This window comes from Sceloporus undulatus, chromosome 2 (genome assembly GCF_019175285.1).
Source record: "Sceloporus undulatus isolate JIND9_A2432 ecotype Alabama chromosome 2, SceUnd_v1.1, whole genome shotgun sequence".
NCBI classification, from domain to species: Eukaryota; Metazoa; Chordata; class Lepidosauria; order Squamata; family Phrynosomatidae; genus Sceloporus; species Sceloporus undulatus.
In genome coordinates this window covers 309,974,286-310,000,668 of record NC_056523.1, presented here as the reverse complement: position 1 = coordinate 310,000,668, position 26,383 = coordinate 309,974,286, and the positions used below count along the sequence as shown (strand labels likewise).

General features: G+C 37.9%; 1 protein-coding gene across 1 annotated transcript; it reads left to right on the top strand.

Annotated features, from left to right (window-relative positions):
* Positions 1-406: 406 nt before the first annotated feature.
* IL7R (interleukin 7 receptor) lies at positions 407-25,514 on the top strand. The gene is made up of 8 exons (XM_042455204.1): positions 407-565; positions 9,371-9,506; positions 10,708-10,868; positions 13,362-13,516; positions 20,187-20,349; positions 21,334-21,427; positions 22,307-22,382; positions 22,637-25,514. Exons 1-8 carry the CDS (start codon positions 472-474, stop codon positions 23,144-23,146), a joined length of 1,389 nt encoding a protein of 462 aa, XP_042311138.1. The 5' UTR covers positions 407-471; the 3' UTR covers positions 23,147-25,514.
* The last annotated feature ends 869 nt before the right edge of the window (positions 25,515-26,383 follow it).

Below are 26,383 nucleotides of genomic sequence, written 5' to 3'. Positions count from 1 at the left end.
TCTGGAACCAAATTTTCTGTTAAAGAATTAATGCCCTAGAACACCTCTGCATGATCAGGTGAGATATACCTGTATTAAAAAGTAGTCACACAGTCCTCAAATGCACACCCGTTTTGCCATTTAAACCTAAATATACTCAAGAGCAGAAGGCTCCTACTAGTTTATACTGTCAATCCTAACTCCACTTTGCAAGTGGTACCTCTTGGGACTGATTCTGGTTTGGAATTAGGCTAGGCATCTGCAAATGGATGCAATAGCCTGTTTTTTCTTCGGTTCATACCTTCCTTTGCAAGCACATTCTCCTGGGCTTCCTGTTTCAAGATGTGCCCACTTGTCTGCATGTTTATGCTTCTTCCCCTTGCCTGTGGTTACCTTATCTCAGGGCTCTCTGCTGAGTGAGGATATAAACAGTGAGCCTAGTTGCTCTTTCTCTGCTTTTCACATGGAGAATAGAAACAATGTGAACTCAGGATGAGCATTACAAGACAGATGCTGTATACTTACTTCTTGATTCTTCTTCCTGTCATTTCAGAGGAAAATGAATTTGAAGCATCGACCGACTACGGTGAGTCATTTCATGTTTTTCTCTAAAAATTCTGAAGTGCAGTATTATGAGATTCATAGACTTGCAGTGTAAATTGTGTAAGGATATTACCCAGGTTCTCATTAAAGGGCTCAACTTTCGCCAAGGAGAACTATTGGAGGAGTAAACAGACTGTTTACAGAGTAAACAAATCCAACAGAAAGATATTTCTCAAAGGGCCTGTATTTCTTAAAATGTGCAGCACATTTCAGAAAACTCATCCAAGGCGGGATGGTGAAGAGGCTATGCACTCTGAAAACAATGTGGATAAGCCTTTATGTAGCCTCAAAAGATGACATAGATCTGTATGAAAACTGCCTGCGATGATTTATAATTATGGCTGCAAACTTGAAAATTGTTCTTCTAATTAAGGACGGGTGAGAATTTTGTCTCTCTTTGTTTTTTTAATATCGCTTTACAAAACTTGCACATCTCTTCAGATTTATGCTGGAAAGAAACTGGAGCTTCTAAATTTGCAGTATGGCAGAAAGTGAAACTGACAGATCTGTCCAAAAGCAAAGAGATTTTTAACATTTAACTTCTTAAAATTTGGCTTTGAATCCCTTAGTATTCGGTAGTGTTAATGCTAAATTATGGCTCCTCCCTTTGTATTTTCCCCCTAAGTACTTTACATCTTGAGCATCTGTATGGCAAGCAGACAGAACATGACCTTCTCCATAACAGAAAAGGTTGTACAGTACCTATATCTAAACAGTTGTACTTGGATTTGACTGGTGTAGATAGGACAGAATTTTGACTCAGACTGGGTTTTTAAAAGAAGTTTTCATCATTTGCATTTGGAATGGAAAGAACTTGAGAGAACTTAAACAAGTAGAACGTGAGAGAAAATGAAACTAGCACAGTTGCTTACTCCTAGCAGAAAAAAATACAATATGTTTATACAATACAATGCAATATTTTATAACACAATGCAATACATTATAGTGAGAGAGCACAGTCATTGATATCTTCCGTGCCAGGAGAGTGGTGAGTCTACTCTAGGGTTAAGTCCAGTCTTTAAAGGTGCTATTCAAGGTGCTGAGTCTTATCATCAAATCTGGAGCAGATTTGCTGCACACCTGACATGAATGCATGGTTGGAGAAAACTGTTACCAAACAACCTATGGGCCTGCTGCTGAATATCTGCTGTCCAGCTGCTCTCCTGTCCTTTTGTTTAACAGCCCCTGAAGGCAGCAATGCAAATAATTGTTGGCCAAAACACATTCTGATGCTTTGTGGAATAAGGTAGTCCAATTTTGGATTCTTCCAAATTGATCCAATTTGTTGTTGTTGTAGTTGTTGTTTCTTACTTGCCCCTCCTCATAGTGGGGAACAACAACAACAGATAAACAACATCAATTAAAAGACATCAGTTAGAATATACATCAATTTAAAATGGCAAATAATATATACATACATTAAAATGATCCACATTTAAAATTGATAATTTAAAATTTACCATTTAAAAATCAACTGGATAAGCCTGTCAGAACAGGGTGGTCTCCAGTGCTGTCTTAAATTCGGACAGCATATTCAGCACCAGTGCATGAACTACCATCTTTAGGTTCTCCATCTGGGGCGCAACTGGCATACCAGTCAAAGTTTATAGTAAGCTCTCCTGGCCATTGTGTCTATCTGAGCTGTCATTTGGAGTGGCAGATCCAGAAGCACCCCAATATGCAAACACAGTCTTTCAGGGAGGTTACAGTTATGACCTTTGACAAGATTATGTCCTTTGACAAGAAGCATGAGTTCTTGTGAAATAGCTCCTTGGATTTTGACAGTTTTTTCAGGTTGTTGTTGCCTCTACATCCACTCATTTCATTATTAGGTCTGCACTATGCCTCCCCTAAAGGTATAAAACCAGACAGTGCAAAAACACTATTTCACTGATGCACCTAACTCTAAAATTAATTAAAACAAACAAAGGAGGAGCAGGAAAGGGAACATATTGTTCTAATATACCTTGCAATTTAAAAGAAGCCTTTTCAAAGCACAATATTTACTGCATTTGGATGAGTTTTTTATTTATACATCTCTCTTTCTCTCTTTTGTCAATGGTAATGTTTCCAGTTTCTTATGCTCTATAGGTGCTGCTCCTTGATGGGCAGCAACTGCTCTTCTCTTTTATTTCTCCATCATTAAACTGGACTTAGATTAGGTACCATTTCTGATAAAATATATCTTCAACTATAGAATTGTCCACTGGCAATCCTCCCAACAAAGGACTTTCATTAAACAAGGAACACTGCCATTTTCATCCTGGATCTTGCATCCATGATATGTTGCTAAAGAAATCCCAAAGCTCTTTTTGTGTGATAGCATCTTAAATGTGATGACGCGTAACAACAGCGGTGGATTGTAGCTTATAATGGAGGGCTGGCATTCTGTATTGCAGTTGTGGATCCATAACCAAGAATTATGCATCCATAACTGCTCAGTATTCATTCAGACTATGTAAACTGGCAACTGGCAACTTCAGTTCATTGTCAACATGGCTGAATAGCAGGTATCCAAACCTAGACTTCTTACAGTTAACCACTCTGAACTTGGAAAGATAAATTGGTCCATTTCTATTTCTACAACAATCTTTACTGTTAATGCAAGGCCCCCTTCAGAGGCCAGGCTGGCACCAACATTAGTCTTTTTCAAGCACCAGGCTAAAATCCGGCTTTTTATGAAAACCTTTGGGGAGTCTCATCTTATTACTTTTTTAAAGTGTACATGCAAAGGGTTTTAACTGTTTTAGCTTTTTTCTCTGTTTTAACTTGATAATTTTTTTAAAAAAATATTCCTTTTGTCTTATTTGGAGTATTCTGTTGTTTTTGCCTGGAATCATTTTAACCTGTCTGTATTGTTTCAGTTGTATGCTGCCCTGATATCTCACAACAGAGAATTGGTTAGAAACATTATGAGAAATAATAAAGAAATAAAGCATAGAATAGAATAAAATAATTAATATATCAATAATATAATATTACATCTTGATAACTAATATAGCTATTGCTGTAAAAACCTGAGTCGACTTATCCATGGGTCAGTGTAGGTACTGTACTTTAACTCTCATTTAAAAAAGGAACCATTCCCTGGTGAAAGGCAAGAGTGTCATCTGCCATGGAATCACTGAATCCCTTCTATTTTCTCATCCATCCAGCCTTTAGTATGAGCACAAACAGTTATGCCTGCTGGGATTTTGTAAGTTCTTTGACATTGCTTCATCCTTTACATCCTTTGTTAGATGCCCCTGAGTTTTACCCTCGACTTATCCATGGGTCGTATCAAAATCCATAATTTTTGTCCCAAAACCTGCCCTCAACTTGTACATAAGGTTGGCTTATAGTCAAGTATATAGAGTAATAAAATATAATAATATATATTAATTATAACATAAGTTCTGTCTGGCATCCTGGTCTCACAATATCTTAATTTCAGTGGACTCAGTGTTTATGGTCATGAACAAACAAACATGACCTTTCAAAACCTACCTTTGGATCTTGGAAGTGTCCTGACCAAAATGTTTCTGAGGCACCGGAAATTGGAGCACTGAGAAGCAACATCACAGCACACTTCTAGTAGCCTGGTGCCTTGGGACAAGTAGTTGTGGCAAGACCCTGAGGGGTCTTTCCGGCTGCCTGTTCTCAAGAAACCTCATGACTGTCATTGCCCTGCATTGACTCAAAAATACTTCAATTGGGGCTCTGTCAGGGTGCAATTGTAGGTTGGGGTGGCATTGTCAGTCATAACTACAATGATGGATCTCTGTCACTGTACAGTGGGTCCGTCACATTCACTGGAGTTAGGGCCGCAGGACCTCTGGAAAGTGGAAAAACATCAAATAAAAAAAAAATCACTATTATTTTACCTGAGAGAATACATCTCTAGGAATCTCTAGTTCTTCCAGCACAATTCTAGAGTCAACATCCACTAGATGTTGACTATAGCATTGTGCTGGAGGACCTACAAATGCCTAGAGAAGTGTTCTTTATGGAAATCCCTAGGTCCTACAGCACAACTTCTGGAGGATGTTGGCCATTGATGACCTAGAGGTTCCTAGAAAGAATACATTAAACAAATTTGTGAATAATCAAATCTGCAAAAGTGAAAGCCATAAATGTGAAGTGTTGGCTGTAATTACATAACAAAGTAGCATCTCGGCCCACAATGTTATATTTATAAATTGCATATGCACACATACACAGAAAGAGACCATAGCTCAATACAGCAACTGAACAGCACTGTTTTCAGGCATACTATAGATCCCTGAAGGTTTGTTGTTTGTTGTTAACTACCCCCTAGTCAACCCCAACTCATGGCAACCCTGTGTATGAGACATCTCCAAGACCCCCAGTCCTCCACTGTAAATCCATAGGTCCTGTAAATCCAGACCTGTGACCGCTTTGATTGAGTCTATCCATCTGGCATGCTGCCTTTCTCTTTCTACTACCTTCTACCTTTCCTAGCATTATTGTCTTTTCTAGTGATTCATGTCTCCTGGAGGGTAATATAAAATTGAAACAGATCTTGTTTCAGTTTCTGTCTTCCTTGATGCTGTCTGTTGGAATGGGAACAATAAAAAGCATTCAGTGTTATTTATAGAACTTAGAGGATGCAAGCACAGACCTCAGAGGCAAGGTAGCCCATCCAATCACTAGGAATCCGGGCAGGTTACAAAATTAAGGCCATAGAATGTCAAGGTATTGCATTTGCAGATGCAAATGTTCTCTCTTTTTTCTAGTATGGTTGAACCGTGTAGTTTTTCTGTGAGAAATACTGCCATTTTACATCTTAAGTATCTTACCTGAAAATATGCCTAGGGGATAATTTAGTAAAATCCATGCAAAAATTATGACTTATTTCAGCAAATCTATATGCCTTATGCCTATTTAAGAAACAAATAGACTCTGGTTCAGTTGAAGGTGAAGTTAGGTGCAGTTCATTGAAAGGTCACAACAAGAGAGCAAGCAGTCAAAGAGAAACCTCTTACCTGTTTTGAATGTATATAAACCATGTTTAAGTAAAATGGAAATTCCATAGTGTTCTACAGATTCTTAGTCTGACACAGTTGATAGAGCTCCCTGCAACTGGGAATGCAGACTTATTAAAGTTCCTGATTTCACTGATGGGATGATATTATCTTAGGAGCTTTTCCCATAGCTTACTAAATCGATTTACCTCTATACGGCCTAAAGATTAATTCAAGTGGCATCCTGAGGTTATCAAGGTTTTGCTGCCAAATACAACCTGGATGCATCACCACTTCCAAGAGCCCTCATTACAGCTCTTTTAGGATCCAGGAGTTTTCCAGCATAAGAAAATTGCAGCTGACATGCTCCTTGAAGTGGGGATGCACCCGGACTGCATTCAGGCAGCAAATTCAGTGGCAAAAACCTTCTGATAACTCAAGATGCTGCCTGAATTAGCTTTAAGTCAGAAAGAGGTAAATCAATTTAGTAAGCCATGGAATAAGTTCCTTATATTCTCCTTGAAGACATTGTCCATCAGGGAGCTGAGTATGTTTAGCCTGGAAAATCTGAAGGGGTGTCTCATTGAAGATGGAGCAAGCTTGTTTTCTGCTGCTCCAGAGAACAGAACCCAGAGCAATGGATGCAAACTACAGGAAAAGAGATTCCACCTCAACATTAGGAGGAACTTCCTGACAGTAAGGGCAGTTCAACAGTAGAACACACTCCCTCAGATAGAGGTGGGATCTCCTTCTTCAGAGGTCTTTAAGTAGAGGCTGGATGGCCATCTGTCGGGGATGCTTTGATTGTGAGTTCCTGCATGGCAGGGATGGAGTGGAGGGCTCTTGGAGTGTCTTTAAACTCAGATTCTATGGGGCTTTCTATATTGTCCTTTGGGACGTCCGGAGGACGTCCCATTTTAAAAAAGGGGCGTCTCTTATAGACGCCCCTGGGCCTAGTACGGACTCCGTCCGTACAAGATGCCGCTGGCCCTTCTACATGGCCGGCGCCATCTTTGCGTATCGGACGCTGAGCGTCCGTACGCGTCGTGTCGCTTGTGACGTAGCGAGTGCGCCCCTGGCGCCTCGCTACGTCGCAAACGCGACGGAAAAAGAAGCTCCATTTTGGAGCTGCTTTTTCAGTCCGCAGGGGAGCCGCACCGTATGGAGGCTCCGGCTCCGCCACGGACTAGCCAGCGGCGGTGGCAGACCACCGCAAAGCGGCGGTCTGTACCCCGCCCATGATTCTAGGGGAGAGAAGGAAGAGTACAAAGCCATAGAAAGCCTTAAGTTCTCAAGAACTTCTAGTAGAACAGAAGAAGAAGGTTTTCAGCAGAGTTTTGTAAAGTTAAATTTTGAACTAGAAATCCCAGATTCCCCTAACAATCATAGCTAGACTAGCTGGGAATGATAGGAAGTATAGTCTTAAAATAAATGTTTCCCAAGCATTGGCTTATGTCCAGTCTTGAAAGGCAGTAGGAAAAGAGAGACACCACACTATACATTGAGTAATTCAGTCAAGGAAGCCTTGGCCCTGAATTTGCAAGGCCTAAACTGGAATGATGGCCAGAACTTGTGAAGGTCTTCAACTGATAGAGTCACCTTAAGTTGAAGTCAGCTTGGCAGCAAATAGCAATGATAACAACTTGATGGCAAATAGCAACAACAAACTGGAAATTTGGTAGATTTCATGCAAGATGGTAAAAGCAGTTTAAAATGCTTGACAATTTGAATGGCATTTAGAAAGAAAACCTAGATGTTACAAGGAGCAGCAAAGAGGGTACAATTTAAAGCCAAGTCATGAAAAACCACACAAAACTGAATATAATTCAAATAAATAAAAAGTAAAAAAAGAACAAATCCTTAAAAACAAAAAGGAATAGAACAAAAGCTTTTTTAAAAAAGGAATAGAAGAATAAAATTGTCCTGTGATTACTCAAGTCACCTGCCTGGTCATTAGATATTTGATAACTGGGTTTCATCAATACACTTATCCCTACTTCTTCTCTTTACTGGAATCAGCTGGAGCTGTGTGTGTGCTGAACCAGTGCCTGGATGCTGTAACAGTTTAGATGAGGGCCAATGAACTGAGCTAAATCCAGATTACATGAGGCACTGTGGATTGGTGGTTCCTGGGACCAGGAAATGAGTATGCAACTAATAATAATAAATAAATAAACTTTATTCTTACACCCCGCCTTTCTGCCGCAGCAGTCAAGGTGGCTTACATGACTAGAATATGTTGGAATAATACTTACTTTCAATAAATAAATTGACACACACACACCCCAAGCTAGAACTGGATGAGCATGGGCTTCCTTGAAGGAGCAGGTGCACAGCTTGGGGATACACATAGATCCATCTTTTTCACTGGAGATCCAAGCGGGCTCTTGTGTCTTGGCGTGCTTGGGACCAGCTTTGGCTAGTCTACAAGTTACCAACTAGAATGGGATAACTTCTCCATAGTGGTTTACACGGTTGCAATCTCCCAGTTAGATTACTGGAAAGCAATCTGTGTAGGCTGCCCAGAAAGATGACTCAGAAGCTGCAGTTAATGCAAAACTGCTGACTGAAAAGTTTCTGGTCTGGATTCAAGGTGCTCCTAATGACATTGAAAACTCTGCATGGTTTGAAGTCTTCAATATTTGCAAGAATAGTTCTCTATATACCTGCCCAAGAATTGAGATGTGCTGGAGGGGTCCTCCTCTATGTTCCATCAGTGGGAGTAGTATACAGTTGGCCCTTCTCAACCGTGGGCTTGCCATCTGCAGATTGGAGTCCTATTGGGAAGAATGGGAATTGAGATCAGATGTTTTTGACATCTCTGAGAGGGAATCTGAAATAGAACCTCTATGAATATGAAGGGCTGACTGTACTGTGTGAGGACATGGGAGCAGACCTTCTCTATTGTTGCCCCCTGGTTGTAGAACACCGTTCTTCTGGAAGCCCATGTTGGCTGCGTTCTGGTGCCAAGATAAAACTTGGCCTTTTATAAAAACCTTTGAGGGCAAATGGTGTCATCAACTTGCATATATACATGTTTGCTATTCTTTTTGCTTAACTTTTAAAATTATTCAGTTGTTCAGCATGTTGTTAGAATGTTTAAGTTATTTGTTATTGCTTTAATTTCTTTTATTGTCTTATATTTAAATTGGTCAAGCTGATTTTATTTTAAGAGATCTTCAGGAGTGGGAAATAAATACAGGTTGAGTCTCCCTTATCCAAAGGTGTTTTGAATTTTGCATTTTGTTGGATTTTGGAATATTTGCATATACATAAAGAGATAACTTGGAGATTGTACCCAAGTCTAAACATGAAATTCATTTATGTTTCATATGGAGCCAGTGTGGTGTAGTGGTTTGAGTGTTGATTCCTCACTCCGCCATGAAACCCACTGGATGACCTTGGGCAAATCACATACTCTCAGCCTCAGAGGAAGGCAATGGCAAATCTCCTCTGAACAAATCGTGCCAAGAAAACCCCATGATAGGTTTGCCACAAATAAAAAATGACTTGAAGGCACACAACAACAACAAATACACCTTATACACATAACCTGAATGTAATTTTATACATAATAGTTTTAATAATGTGTGCATGAAATACAGTTTGAAAACAAAAGTGTCACTATTTCATCCATATAAACAATTTTGGATTTTTTTTATATTTTGGATTTTGGATTCTGGGATCCTGGCAGAAGGAAGAGGGATTGGAACGTCATGTTCATACTATGCAGTATTACTACAATATATCCCCTGCTGAGTATTCTTAATATGCCTGACTGCATTTCAAACTGAAGCATTAATTTTATGATCCTTTCTCCTCAGATACCTGCACAGATGCTGAACTGGATGCCAGCTTTGAATGTATCACACGAATGCCAGTATTCCCAGAGAATTACTTGATTTGCAATGCCACACTGACTGAGTTGTTCTTGAACGAGGCTGGCATTAGCTTTACTATGTAAGACAGAACCTCCTAACTACATTAAAATATAGTTGTTTTCTATAGGCATTTTTTCAGTAAAGGTAAATGATCTTTGATGCTTACAAGGAACAACAGGAAATATAATCCCTGTGTTTTCTGAGAACACTAGATAATTTGGGATGTAGCCACCAGAGGAAGCAAAATGAGAGCATTAAGTCCTTAAATAAGAATTCTCTGCTCTCCTAGATGAATTTTCCTTCAGTCCCAAAATTTCTAGAGTTGAGGAGAGCAAGACAGCAAAAATAATTCACGTCAGTTGGAGATGCTTTGATTGTGATTTCCTGCATGGAAGGGGATTGGACTGGATGGCCCTTGGGGTCTCTTCCAACTCTTTGATTCTATTATAGGACTCTTATATTTGCTGTGCCCGTGTTCCATCAGTAACATCGCCTGCTCCTTTTACTTTGAATGCCTAAACTTTATTTCTAAATGTTCAACTGAAGTTTTAAGTTTGTAGAATGCTAGAAATTTAGGGAATGAAACAAAATCGAACCCTGGTCTCTAGAGTAGTAGTCCAATGTTCAAATCACTAAAGCCATGCTGGCTTTCTCAATATTTGCAGATACTTATTATTATTACCTGTTTATTAGTAGTTATTAGCAGATACTCCATGATCCTGAAATGTGCAAATACAGGACATAGTCATCAAATGAAACATATGACCACATGTTTGTGGCAGAACACAGAGATCTTTGACAAACAAATGCTAATTTCCAGCCAATTTGATGCTGGTGAGTGAGATAGGACACATTTAAAGGTGCCAGTATGGCAAGAGCACAACAAATATTTGTGCTGTTGATTATGCGCATATCTTTATAAATGCAATGAGAATGAGTAGGCAGTTCAAGCATAATGATTCAGAGCTCTTTGTCAGCCCGTAAGAATAGAAAGTAATAAATAATAAACACAATTTCAGTTCCTCACTTCCTCACTCTGATTTGTATAAACAGAACTATTAAGAAACATATGTTTACACTTATGGAACAAAAATTTGAAGGTGCAATCCAAAACGTGCTTACTAAATTAAATTAAAATAAGCAGGATTTCTTTCTGAGAAAACCTGTTAAGAACAAGGTCACAATGAACTCAGATTATCTCATATTTAAAAGTTTATCTTTTTTTTTCAGGGCTAAATACTCATTTTGAAATTCCATTTTAACACTAATATCCTCCACAGGTATACAAAGTCACCCCAGGTATGCAAAATGGAGAGTCAGTTAGTCGGTAATTGCTCTATGCGGCCATATGAAATGTTGCATCCCATCCACATTTGCTTGATAATGATAATAATGAATCAGAGATGCCAGCACTGCAAGAACGTGACAGCAATTCACATCAGTAAGCTCTATCATGTTGTGTGTCCATTGCTCAGAATTGTATACATTTTTGTACAGTTGGCCCTCCTTATCCTGGATTTTTTTATCCACGAATTCAAGCATCCCCAGCTTGAAAATATTCCAAAAAAGTATAAATTCCAAATAGCAAAGCTTGATTTTCCATTTTATATTACAGACACCATTTTCCTTTTCCTTTATATTTAATGGGACTTGCACATCCACGGATTTTGTTATCCACAGGGGGTCCTGGAACCAAACCTCAGCGTATAACAAGGGCCTACTGTGCTATTGAAAAATAAGGGTGTTGGGCCATTTCATTACTGCCTAGTAGGCACAACTACACACCCAAGAGATTCATGGGCAATTTATGAGAAAATAGAAAAATATTCATTCAGAATGCAGGGTTGACCCAACATTTGGGTCTCTCCCCACATTCTCCCTACAGAAGCTGACCAGACTAGTGAGTAAATGTTACTTCAATACAAGAGATAATAATAATAATAATAATAATAATAATAATAATAATAATAATTTTATTTATAGCCTGCCCAACCATTAGGAATCTGGGCAGGTTACAACAGTACAAATACATTACAATAAAATACTAAATGATCCCTTCCCAACCCCCTCCCCAGATAAAAGACAACCTCTTGTATAACACCCAAGGGCAGCAGGTGAGCTGAGAGACCATAAGGCAGGACTACATGCACTGGTAACCTCTCGATTGGACTTCTGTAACACGCTCTACACAGGGCTACCTTTGAACCAAGTTTGGAAACTTCAGCTGGTATACAACATGGCAGCCAGATTGATCATGGGGACTTCTAGAAATGATCATATAACACTGGTCTTGAAGTCCCTCCACTGGCTGCCAATTAGTGTCCGGGCATGGTTCAAGGTGTTGGGCCCTACATGGCTTGGTCCAGAATACTTAAAGGAACGCCTTCTTCCCTACTGTCCATTCCACACACTAAGATCCTCTGGGAAGAGTTTATTATAGCCAAAAAGATCTAGGCTGACTTCAATTTCCCCAAGGGCCTTTTCTGCTGCTACTCCAAAGCTATGGAAAGATCCACCACATCTCCACTCTGACAGCTTTTAAGAAAGCACTCAAGATGGATCTCTTCCAGCAGGCCTTTCCAACCCAACCCCTCCCCAGATATTGAGATATAAGAGATATGGATATAGAGATCTGAATACAAACTTCACATGAACATGATCACAACTACGAAAATGCCTCATCATCTGCCTATTTCTCTCCAAATTTTAATCAAATGTTTTTATTGTTCTACTCTTTTTATATTATGATTGTTTAATCCTGTTTTAGCATTGGGATTGGGGGGTGGGCATAGGGATTGGTTTTTCTTTTCTATTTTGGATTTTATTGTAACCTTGTATTTTACTGTTGTAACCCGCCCAGATTCTCCATGATAGGGCGGGCTAGAAATAAATCTATTATTATTATTATTATTATTATTATTATTATTATTATTATTATTATTATTATTTAGGACACATGTAATAGACAGCTCTGCTCCCCAATAGAGAAGAATGCTCATGGTGGTGGTGATGCCCATTCCCTATCAAACATCATGTTCCATCTGAGGCAACTCTCTCACACTGGTGGTAGGAGTGGTCATGCCAGGAGGACATTATGGTGATGATCCAAAACTTGGAATGGAATCAGCTTGCAGAAGTAAATGTAACATGCCTCAAAGCATATGCCTGTCCTGCTCTTACACTACAATAGAATGCAGAAGGCCAAAAATACAGTAGGTGAAGGACCAAGCGGTATCTGATAGCAATAGCAATAGCATTTACATTTCTATACTGCTTCATAGTGAACTAAGCATTAACCAAGTGGTTTACAACATGTAAGCCAATTGCTCCCAACAAGCTGGGTACTAATTTTATCTAACCTATGAAAGGATGGAAGGCTGAATCAACCCGGAGCCCCCTAGGATCGAATTCGCAATGTTGTGACTGCAGTATGTCATACTGGATTGCAAAGTAACTATCTTTTTGTGTTGCAAATGGATGTTAAATTTCCTGAACTTTGAGGATCTTCCAGTTGCCACATGGCCAGAAGAAGGAGGTGCCAGCCTGAAAATGATAGCCCTCCATACCATCTGAACTAAGACCAAAAACAGCAAAATGCAGACAATATCTTCCAAATTCTACACACACTCACACTTCTTTTACTAATTTTGTGCTCAATAACACCATATTTTTTGACAAATATTACCATTAATTTGGTAAATTCTTTTTTTAATGAGATGAAATGAAATCCTCACTTAACTTTATCATCCTGCCTATCTAATCCGAGGATGACACAGAGGCATTTGCAGAAAATGTCTCAGACCTGCTCCCAATCGATACAGCTACATTTCAAGGAAATCTATAGAATCCAGTTCCTCCACTTTAACATATTTAAGGGGACAGTGCATTGCTATTATGATGCTGATTGGATTTCTTTTTATGTTGTCATTTCCAGTTAAACCTGAAGCACCATTTGATTTAAAAAGCACTTTCCAGGAAAAGGCCAATGAATACCTTGTTGACTTCTCAACTTTGCATGTACGAGGGTCATTGCTTGATCACCATTTAACACATGAATTGGCCTACCGGCAGGAAAAATCAAACTGGACTGTGAGTATGAATGTCTAATATTGAGTATAACTGAGCATAATAATAATTAATAATTTGTTTTATTTATATACCGCTATTCCAAAGATCATAGCAGTGAACAGCAAATAAGCTAATTAGCAAGTAAGCTAATTTACCCCCAACAGTCTGGGTACTCATTTTAGCTCCCTCCTCGGAAGGATGCAAGCTTGAGTCCAGCTTGGGCCCTTTTGCTTGTCTTGAACTTGCAACCTTGTAGTTTTGAGTGAATGGCTGCAGTACAGGCATTTAACCACTGCGCCACCAGGGCTCTCCACTCTTTAAATCTGAATGTGCATAGTTTAAAGTCAGTTGATAACTGTGAGTTGTAGCCCCAAGACTTTGGTGCATTTGAATCCAACTGAAATGAATAGAATTTAAATTAGGCATCCTAACTTAGCCTTTCATATGAATTTCAGCACACACAGCATGGCAATTCCCACTGATAAGCCATTCTCGCTTGTGGAACAATTTCCATGTTACTGTTACAGTGTGAGAGCTCCTCCATGTGGTCCAGTCCCATACCACCCTAGTGACATTTCTAAACAGGAAACACATAAGTTAGGAAAATTGTATGGTTAGCTCTCATGCCAGCAGTACAAACGCCACAGGAAAGCTAATGTTGGCTGGGTTTTAGCATGTGCTCATGTACGTTATTAATACCACAGTGTAGGAAGTTGCCTTATGTCTGATCAAACCATCAAGCTTACTATGGTTTGCGATGACCAACATTTTTTTTGTAGTTTTTTTGTTTTGTTTTTTAATGTTTATTTCAGTTGTATTTACATAACAGTATTTAAACCCAAATCAAATTAAGAAAAACAAACAAACATACAGTCTTGCAATCTCCATTATGTAACACTTTATATCTAACTCTCATTTCCCCATATTTCAAAAACCCTTTTCCACTTTTCATCATATTCCTGTACGGATTTCATTTTCTTGACATAGAAATCCTATCTAATATAGCTAATTCAATTAATTTCACACTCCATTCCTCTGATGTTGGAATAGTTGGGGATCTCCAGTATTTGGCATACAACACTCTAGCAGTTGCTATCATATACAGTAAGACGCTCAACTCGTCTTGCACTAAATTATCTGATATTGCATCTGTTATATTTAGCAAAAATAATTTGGGATTCAATGGTATATTCTTTTTTACTGTGAGCGTTATATTTTTATGTATCTGTTTCCAGAACTTTTTAACACTGTTGCACTGCCACCAAACATGGTACAAAGAACCACCCTTCTGTTTACACTTCCAGCAGTTTGAATTATTGTGTTTACCTATTTTTGCAAGTCTAGTTGGGGTCATGTACCACCTAAAAAACACTTTATAATAATTTTCTTTCAGATCATTACACGTAGTAAAACACAGGTTCTTTTTCCAAACTGTTTCCCAACTGGTCAAAGGGATTTCCTTTCCAATATTTTGGGATCACTTTATCATGTTTGTTTTTACTGTTTCTTCTATCATTTCCATGCTTAATAAAAAATTGGTAGAGTTTTTTGATCATCTTTTCCCTACTCCCCTTTATAATTTTATCAAATTCTGTCTCATTTGGTTCTATACCATCTTTAGCTAAGTCTCTTTTCCAGTCCTCCCTGATTTGCCAATACGTGAACCAATTTATTTGGGGATGCATTTCCAATATTTCCTCTTTCAATTTTAAATCATCAGTTTGAGCAGATTTTTTAAAGATATCATCATATCTCAACCACTTAGTTGTTAACTTTCTTGCCTTTTTATGGAATGCCTCTTGTGAGGAAGTCCATCTGGGGAGTCGCCTATATAAATATTTCTTATATTTATTCCAAACATTCAATAGGGCATTCCTGATCAAGTGTTGTTTAAATTCTTTGTTTCGCTTGTCAATTCCATAACATATATACGCATGGCATCCTAGGCTTGAACCACAATTTTCTAAATGTAATATTTTATCATCTTCTAGAGAGATCCAGTCTTTAATCCAGGTTAACGCACATGCATTGTGATATAACTCTAGATTAGGTAAGCCCAACCCACCTCTGTCTTTGCTATCCTGCATTACCTTCAATTTTATCCTGGGTTTCTTTCCTTTCCACAAACATTTAGAGATATCACTATCCCATGCTTTGAAAGAGGTCTTATTAGTTATTATTGGTATGTTCTGAAACAGAAATAGCATTTGTGGGAGAATGTTCATCTGAATCACAGCAATTTTCCCTAGAAGAGATATTTGTTGTTTTCCCCACCTCTCTAAATCAGATTTGATAGATTTCCATAATGATTGATAATTATTTTTGTAAAGATCAGAGTTGTTTTTTTGTCAAAATAATACCTAAGTATTTGATCTTATTTATCAGTTGAAATTCTGTAAGGGAATTAAGCTCTTCTTCTTCTTTCTTTGAAAGATTTTTTGTTAACATACCACTCTTTTTTTATTTACCTTAAATCATGCAAGATTACCAAAATTGCTCAGAACCTCTTCCAACCTTTTAATGGATTTTTTTGGGGTTTTCCAAGATGATTACTAAATCATCTGCATATACACAAATTTTATATTTGTATTTGGAGATTTCTAAACCTTGTAATTTGTCATCTTTTCTTATCTTATTATTTAACACTTCCATTATCATTAAGAAAAGTAATGGTGACAGGGGACATCCCTGATGAGTACCTTTCTCAATGTTTATCAGATCTGTTTTATCTCCATTCACATCAATCCTGGTGAATTGTTTATTATATATATTCAAAATCCAATTCGAAAATCTGCCTCTTATGCCCCATTCATCCATTAATACCTCTATAAAGTCCCAATTTACGTTATCGAAAGCTTTTTTGATATCTACAAACATGATCCCTAATTTTCTTTCTTTATAAATTTGGAAAAATTCAATCACATTTATTATTGTTCTGATGTTATCTTTGAGATTCCTGTTTGGAAGAAATCCTGCTTGATTGGATTGTATCTTTAACGATAATAATTTCTTCAAACGTTCCGCTAATATAGATGTATAAATCTTATAATCAGTATTCAGTAAAGAAATAGGACGGTAATTTTCAATTAGTTCTGAATCTTTATTTTTTTTTGGGATTAAGGTAGTAATTGAATAACACCAAGACTCTGGGTATTTCCCAAGATCAATTTCTTTTATGGTTTCTAAGAGTGATGGTATTAATTCTTCTTTAAAGGTCTTATAAAATTTTCCAGTGAAACCATCCGGATCTGGAGCTTTGTTATCTTTGAGTCTTTTTATTGCTAATTCTAGTTCTCCCGCTGAGATTGGTTTGTTTAGTTCCTTAGCTTGCTGTTCTGTGATGGATATTTTTGCTTCTGCTCTTATAAATTCTCCTATATTTACTCTTTTCTCTTGAGTAATCTCTTCCCTTTTATATAGTTTTTTGTAATATTCACTAACTATTTCTTTTAAATTATCTTGTTGTGTTACCATACTGTTATTCTTATTCTTCAACTTTGATATTAGTCTCTTCTCTTTGTTTTTCTTTAGTTTCCAGGCCAGCCACTTCCCCACCTTATTAGCATTTTCGAAATCATTATATTTCATATATTTAATCTTCTCTGTAATCTCCTCCATTGTACTTTTGTTAATTTTATTTCTTATTGATTGTAATTCAGCAAAGATTCTCTTGTCCTTAGGTTTATTTTTTGCTTCTTGTTCTTTTATTCTCACTTGGTCCGCTATCTTTCTGTACTTTCATTCTTCTTTTTCTCTTCTCTTGCTGTATTAATATCCCTCTAAAAACCGCTTTACCTGCATCCCAAATTGTACGCATTGATATTCCTTTCTTGATATTTTCCTGAAAGTATAGCTTTATTTCATGTCTAATTCTTTTGATTACCTCCTCATCTGCTAACAAATAATTTTTCATTCGCCAAATAAATTCCTTAGGTTTTTGTTTTAGTGATATTGTTACCGGGCAGTGATCTGACAGTGTCATGGGGAGGATCTCAGCTTTTATTATATCTTTATTTATTAATTTGGATGTTAATAATTCTAGACCACGTTCTATATCTATGTGAATAGAAAGTATAATCCCTCTTATCATTATGTATCAGTTTCCACATGTCCATTAAATTTAAGTCCTCTATTAATTTCAGTGCGGACAAAGTTAGTTTACCCTGCTTTTTCTTATATTGGTTTTGGGATCTGTCTTCCTTGATGTTAATGACTCCATTCCAGTCTCCCGATAATACTATTCTTTCGTACTTAAATTCCTTTATTTTTGTATGTAGTTCTTTTAAAAAGTTTGATTTATTCTCTTGAGGTGCATAAAAGTTTATAATCAACAGTACTTCTCCCTGGATCTTTGTTTCTACAGCAACATAGTGTCCTAGATTATCTTTAAAGATTTCTTTTGCTTCCAATTTGTTACTTATATATATTGCCACTCCTCTTTTCTTCTCTATTTCACTTGAAACCATAAATAACTGACCTAGTTTTTTTATTGTCAGATCTTTAGTTCTAATATGGGTTTCTTGTAAACAGATTATTTGTGCTTTTTGTTTATTTAGATAATGGAAAACTTTATTCCTTTTAGGTCTTACATTTAAACCGTTAACATTCCATGAAAATATTGTATGCATTTTTCCTAGTTAAAGTAGATTTGTTCTTTCCTGCTTTTAATTAGGTCCTTTTTTGTTTTGTTTTTTCCTTGTGTATTGTTTTTTTCCCTTTTTTTCTTTGTGAAGTCCTCTTGTGTATTAGAAGTGTGTCCTTTTCTCACCTGTTTATTTCCTTTTGATTGATTGGTATTTCCGATTACCAACATTGACTCCACAGATTTCCAACAGTCTATGTCTTATCTTGAGATGCAGGACATTGAACCTCTTCTTCTAGCAGAGTATGTCTCCTATCACTAAGCCATCCTGTAGCGCGATCAGAGGCTACATTTCCTAGAATCCCTCAGCCAACATGAACACGTGCTGGTTTGAGTGGTTTGGGGAGTTGTAGTCCCAAAAGTAACTTTCTCAACATTTAGGCATGACTGCACTTGATGTGGAACTGAATTAGGTGGATCTGTTTCTGTGGCTCTTTTTTTTTAATTTTTCCAAAAAAATTTATTTCACCATAGTATACAATCATGTTTCATATCATAATTTTCACCCCCCACCCAAATAAGAAAACAGCATAGAGAAATGTACAATCCAATCAAATTAACAATCAGTTTCAGAGATATGGAAAATATTATTGATTATATTATTAACTTCTTCATACCCCATTTTACTTTTCAGGTTCTTAATTACTATTTCCCATTTGTCTTCCCATGGTTCTTTATTGCTTTCCCCAATATATTTTAATCTTCTTTCCCCGAGGAAGTCGAATAGTATATATTCTTTTATATATTAAATAAGTAAGCCTTGCTCCAGTTTAATTTGGTTCTCCATCCATAAGCAATCACTGCATGAGCAGCTTTTAGAAATTGTTTTGTTACATATTTTTGATTATTATTCAATCCTAATTCCCCTAAATTGAGAGTCAAGCAATTTTCTTTACTTAATTGTATTTCTGTCCCTATAATTGTATTTATCCTTTGCTTAACTTCTGTCCAGAATTTTTGTACAAATGGGCATTCCCACCACATATGTATATATATGCCTTTAACTCCACATCCATGCCAACATGTGGATTGAAATTTGTCATTTGTAAATGCTAATTGGTGTGGTGTCCTATACCATTTTCTGATCATTTTCAATTGTTGTTCTTTTACATTTGTGTTTTTAATTTTAACAATTTCTTGTAGCCAAAATTTAATTTTATCTGTATCAGTCAGTAAATCTTTTTCCCAGTTCATTGTCAATCCCTCTATCATTCTAAATTAGGTTGTTAACATATTCTTATAAATTTTTCCTATTAGTCCTTTACCCCCTTCTAATTTTTTAAAATTATTTCTTCTAATAAATCATTTTGGTCATCAATATTTAATTGTGTTTCATCTAGCAATTTTATTATCCCTTTTATTTGAATCCAATATTGCTTAACTATTAAAATAGTTAATTTTTCTTCCTGTATTCGTGCCCCTGTTAAATCATACAAATCTCCAATTCTCTGGCTCTGTGGTAAAATAAAAGTAAGCCTTATGGTAGTCTAGACTGCGCATTCCACCAGTTTCAGTCTTTTACTGTACAGTGGTGCCTCGGGTTACGAAATTAATTCGTTCCGCGGCTAATTTCGTAACCCGAAAAACCTTCGTAACCCGAATTGCCATAGGCGCTAATGGGGGAAAAAGCCGCGGCTCCGCCGCGGCTCCATTTAAACAGCGCCGCCGTTTTTTCGTAACCCGAAAAAACGTTCGTAACCCGAAACAATAAATCCCTATGGGATTTTTTCGTATCCCGAAAAATTCGTAAGCTGGGTAATTCGTATCCCGAGGTACCACTGTACTTATGTTTTGAGTGTTTCTTAATTATTTTAACCATTTTTACAGCAATTTTATTATTTCATTCCTTTTTTTAATTTTTGAAAACAAATATTTTAACTTAATCTTTTAAAAAAGTATTACATGTTGCCTTGAATCCCATCTCAGAAGTAAGGTGGGATATAAATTCAATTAACTAACTATAGAAAAATGAATGAAAATTTACTGGTTCTAAATGTGCGTTTTTCCCCCCTGACATTTGAAAAAGGCAATTTTAATTTCCCTTTTTAGACCAGAGAGTTTCAATATAAACCATTCAAACTTCTGGGGAAAGAACTTTATCCTGGTGCAACATATGAGATAAGGGTGCGATCCAAACCCAATGGAGAATACTTCAAAGGCACATGGAGTGAATGGAGCCCGTCTGAATACCAGAAGATCCCAGATAAAATAAGTGGGTAATTTTTACATTTATTATGAAAATTAAAAGCAAGATTATAAAACATAAACTAAATGTATGATAGATAAGTACAAAATAGGTATCAAAACCTAGCAGAGAGCTTAATCTGAAGTCCATCACATCCTGACTGGATTTTTTTGATTTGATGCCTATGGGGCTCTCCAGACCACCTCAAAGGGGCATGCTGGAGGTGCCCAGTTTTCCTCCGGAAGGACGCCACAACACTCAAATCACGCGGCGTCACTCCGGACCAAAAAGAACGCCCCGCTTGCGTCATGCATATGCACCCTGTATTGACGGGGCTGCATAAAGATGGCTCTGTCCATACATTCTATGGTACTGGATCCTGCAGATGCTGCGCACTCCGGAACCCTAGATTTGGCCCCAGCCCGCCACAAACCGGTGTTCTGTACCGGGCCTATATTACCATGCAACTATTGTTTATTACTACTGAGTTCTGTAAAAGGTAATGATCATTGGTTGCACATTTTGCATTTCAGTTTCTTTTCTACTCACCGATTACTTATGTTGGTGCTCCACATCCTAACTTAAACCAAATGCCATGATGGGCCCTCCAACTTTCTTCCCATTCTCCTCCTTGGTTTTCTGGCTTTTTGATGTACCAACATACATACAGAAATTTTTGTGCTGAGCCATTGTGTCAGTTGGGATGTGACAGAGATGTCTGAACAGGTAATGAGAGGGTGTTGGGGCAGCTTTGGGGCCAGAATACTCCGGGCTGCTCCCAGAGCATTTTGGGCTGTATGGGCCTGGCCCTTGACTCCCAGAGCCAAATTTCCAGATGAAAGTTCTCCTGGTGGTGGAGCAGAAGATGGTGAAGATGCTGGAAGTTGGCCATTGGAAGCCCGGGTGCAAAGATACTTCTCTCTCCCGGCAGTGTACACATGTTTCATGTCACACCTAGTTTGTCTAGAATCCATAAGCAAATGTTTAAATACATATTATTTCTTTCCCTAGACTATTATACCTTTATCGTGATTATAGTATCTATTGTGGGCTTCCTCCTGCTGCTCATTCTCATTTCTCTGATTCCAGTATTTTGGGAAAACAGGTAATTTTAAACACTTTGTTTGTTTGTTTGTTTGTTTGTTTGTTGTATTTATTAAATGCTGCTTTGTGCACAGTCGTCCACAAGGGATGTGCAATCATTCTTTAAAAACCAATTTTAAACTACTTTTAATAGCAAATTTTTAAAGTTACAAAGGCCAAATGGAAGAAAACAGGCCTAACTATGGACTCTATTGTTTGGGGTTAACCCCCCCACCCCACCCCGGCTTACCTTTCTTGAATTCAGTCCTAATTCGGGAGGCAACCCGGTGTTATTGCAAAGAAATGCTGTCAAATTGCTGCCTGAGTCTGTTCCGGATGCAGCCTAGGTCCTGTAAGCCACTTCAGCTGCCATTCTGACTTCTTAACCCCATTCTTAACCCCATTTTTATGTGCCAGAAACTCAACAAATATGGAGTTGGCATGATTTCCCTTATGGGGAAGTTACACTGTCAAGGTATTGTTTCTGAGAAATCCTTGTCTGATGTTCTTACCAGCCCAGAGGATGGAAAGTTAGTGAGAAAGTGCCAGTGCATTACAATTACGGTTTTTAAAACTTGTGTTTGTAACATTGCATTTATGTTGAAAGGAGCTATTCTTTTTAATTCTGTTAATTCTAATCTGGCATTTAAATTTCAGTTACCTTACTGCATTAAAAAACACCATACTGGAATAAAAGTATATAATCCCATCTGTAATTCCTCCCATCTGGTTCTTGCTCTGAACTTGGAAGGAAAAGAAACAGCTGCATTAATTTGGGGGGTAGGATTTAGACAAAGGACAGGATGTTGCTATGTTGCTGCTGGTACACATCATGGCTAACTGACAGGTGACATTGTAGGCATGTACCTCATAACTGTTACTGCTTTATCTCCTTTGCCAGGATCAAGCCCATTGTGTGGCCCACGCTTCCAACTCATGAGAAAGCTCTGGATAAATTGTGCAAAAAACTAAGAGAGGTTTGTGTTTTCTCTTTTCCCATTACTGCAAAGCTTGCATAAGACATTGGTTGAGGGCTTGTTTGCAATGTGCGTTGCAAAGAAAGGGCTTGTTTGTTCTGATGGAAACTGTAGGCATCCTGGGAAGGACTCACCTGCAGTCAGGGGAAGAACTGCACATTTAAGGTCATATGTGACTTTCTCCTTAGTGTCTCTGAGCTGGCTGAAAAAGAATCTTGCCCTTCAATCACATTAATATCTATATATCCCTGCAGAATTCTGATGCAAGTTTCTTCACTCCTGAAAACCTGGGATATGTTCACATTCATAAGGTGGACAGCATTGAAGCCAAAGCCAAACCGGACTGCTTTCAACCCTCCTGTCTGCCTTGGGATACTGCTGTTCTGGAGAAGCTTGGGAATGAGCTGGAACAAAAGAGCAACATGGTTCTCATCAATCATGGCTGGCTGAAGCTGCCTCTGGCATATGAAGGAATGTGGCCAGCAGAGATGCTGAACCAGCATTTGGGCAGGAGAAACCCAGCTACTGGTGGTAATGTGTTCATCAGTGCCAACCCATATCATGAGAGTGAGGAGAGTAGCTCCAGTAGCCAACCCAGCAATAATGATACCGTCAGCAGCTGTTCTACCTCTTCAGTGGACACATTGTCTGGATTGCAGGCAGATCCCTGTCCTCACACTTACACCAACAATAAGACTAGGGTGCCAAATATAGAAGAAGCCTATGTCACAATGGCCAGCTTCTTTGAAAACAAGGGTAACTAACAATGTCAACACTTGGCATGGCAGGGCTCTGGAAGAGTCATTTCACAGATCATAGCCTCCTACATGACTAAAAGGGTAGTCATCTATGCCTGCCACCACTTAAACAGCAGACCTGTGTGGCACTTTCAACATGAACAAATTTATTATTGCATGAGTTTTCATGGAATATACAATTTAATCAGATGCACTGACTGTTATCCAGAATACACCCACAAACACACCCACATGTATATCTCAGTTAACAAATTGATTTGCTATTGGGCATTTTTTAAACAGAAAGTTTGGTCCGGAGGTATCTACAATACAGAAAAGGGGAGAAATTTAACATGATACATCAATCTTTTTATTCAAAATGAATAATATATAGTGGGCCCTTGTTATCCACTGTAGTTTGGTTCCAGGAACCTCTGTGGATGTCCAAGTCCTGTTAAATACAGTGGCATGGTAAAAATGATGTCCTTTCTATAAAATGGCAAAATTAAGTACTACGTTTTGGAATGTATATATTTTTTGGAATATTTGCTTGAATCCATGGATAAAGAATCTGTGAATAAAGAGGGCTGAGTATGCATGAAGTTAAACAACTAGGTCAAGTAAGTCTTGCATAGTTTAACAAAACTTTGAAGTTTCTAAAGGCTAATAGAAAACTTCTTCCAAAATGTATCCAGAGATATGTTTTTTATTTTAACATATATTCTCCTTTATTGAGGTTTCAAGTTTGGTGACCAGATTAACATATTGGGTATAGCTAGTAAGGTGGGCTTATCTGCTGTCCCCTTCTCTCTGTTTTCATACATTCTCAGTAAAAGATTTTTGGGGCAGCTGTGATTTACCTTGCCTTTTAAAGGCAGGTACACACTGCTTCTGTAGGACAGGGGTAGAGGAGGATCCTATTCTTTCCAAGCTCAGTCTGTATTGCATTGTTTACTGCAGATATTGTGGTGCAAGCTGCCTCTGAATGTTTGTCTTTTGGCAGCCTTCCTTCACCATCTTCCTCATGCCAATGCTGCTAAAAAAAATTCCAGTTTGAAGAAGGACAAGGAAGAAAAGGGGGGCTGGTCTGGCATAAACGGCCTTTGTAAAAGGGAGTGTCACTCTTAGAGACTATGTTAACCGAGGTACACCTGTGTGTGTGTCTGTGCATACACACCTACACAATACACATTGCTGGGATTGGGACAGTAGAAAGTCAAGTTAGAGAGAAATTAAATTAAAAAAGTATTGGTAGTGACAATGGCCTTATTAACATTGTCTGTTCACAACACTGTTGCTGATCACACAAACGTTCTAAAACGTTCTGATATAGTAGCATCCAAAATCCACAAAACATCAATACCTTTATTATTATTTAAACTCCATTAGCAACTGAAAAAGAATTTTTTTCTTTCAGATCGAGGCTGTCTCTGAAAATTTTATTTACTGAACTTTACAACTCTTTGTCTCTCAAAGCCCACATGGCCAAAATAGAGGAGCTGCCCCTGCCCACATGACTATCCTTCCGTACCATCTTAACTAAACGCAACTTCTTGACAAAATGTAGTCCTATGACTCTAATATCATCATTTTCCTTCTTTCTCCTGTATGATTTTTAACACCTTTCCCTGATGAAGAAGCCAGTGGAGCTTTGAAAGCTTGCACCAAGTACTGTGTGCATTTTGGTTGGCTCAATAAAAGAATTGCTATTTGGTGGATTTTGGATGTTATTATACTTTGCTATATGATCCACAGTGCTACCCATGGATATGTAATCTCGAACTAGGTAAACCAGTTCATAAGTGTAGTGTGAAGTGATGCATAATCAGATTTTTATTTCATGCTGCTTTTTAATTTGGCCCTGGTTTTTGCTGCTCTGATTTAACTAATGTATGTCATGGACACATTCTGCTTTTCCCATGATTGTAGCAATATTGGAAGAAACTATGCTGCTAGTAGAACCAAAGTGTGTTTCTTAGCTCTTGACAGATCAAGGTCTATCTAGATCAGAAGGAATCTGGAAGCCTATATATTAGATTTCTACCTAGTCAGTATTTAGATTTTTAATGCAAGACTGAGATGTCTGCTGATGTGTGCCACTAGATTGCACCCTTTTCTTCCAAGCAGTGTAACAAATATGTACAAGAACAGTTACTTACAACAGAACTACACATGTTTATTTGTGTGCTTACTTGTTATAAATCAAAGTATACAATTTAGATGGTTATTAAAGCTAAGCATGGGCCAGTCAATGTACCAGAGTGGCCACAGTAGATGGGGGTTCTAGGAGTTGTACTCCAAAAAGTAATTTTTTGGGAAGTCCTGTTATAGCTGCTTTAGCTGTCAACCTATTGAGAAAAAGGGAAATTGCCCAAGAGCATATATATACAGTGCTCCCGTGTAGAGCTGTGCGGGAGCGCATGGGGTGGCGCATATGCGCCGCCACGTGCTGAGCTGCCATCGCGCTGCCATGTGCACGAGCCCCATTCAAGTGAATGGGGCTCGAGCATATGTGTTTTTAGGCTTATGCGGGGGGGGGGGGTTCTAGAATATATATACAAATGTATATACAGTGGACCTTTGTTATACGCTGGAGTTTGGTTACAAGATCCCCCGTGTATAACAAAATCTGTGTATGCTCAAGTCCCATTAAATATAATGACATAGCAAAATGGTGTCCCTTATAAAAAATGGAAAATCAAGGTTTGATATTTGAAATGTATATTTTTTTTTGAACATTTTCAAACCATGTATGCTTGAATCTGTGTATAAAAAAATCTGTGTATAAGAATGGGCTTTCCATGGGAGAGGATTGATCACAGTAATCTCTGTGTGCTAAATATTCATATCAATGGTGCAAGAGTCCAGTTCTGAAGTGATCTTTGAAAAGATATTTGTGAAAATATGTGTGAACAGCCACATTTTCATCAGGGCTAATCCAAAGAGTATCATCCTGCTGGAAGTAGGGATACTGGATAATTTTGTTTCTCCCCAATGTTAAGGGAACTAGTCTAATAATACCTGCCAGACTAGCATGCATATCCAAACACAATTATCCTTTATATTGCTTGCTTCTCTGAATTTTGAAGTTTTAAATTCAAAAAATTCATAGAAAAATATGGATTTTCCCAGCTTTGTTTATTACACTGTTTGTTGCAGACAACCTGCCAGCTATTATTTAATGACATTTCTATTTTCTTGTCATTAAGCATCATGTACTGTGTGGCCTTATGTGAAATACATACCCTTCTCATGCAGTCATAT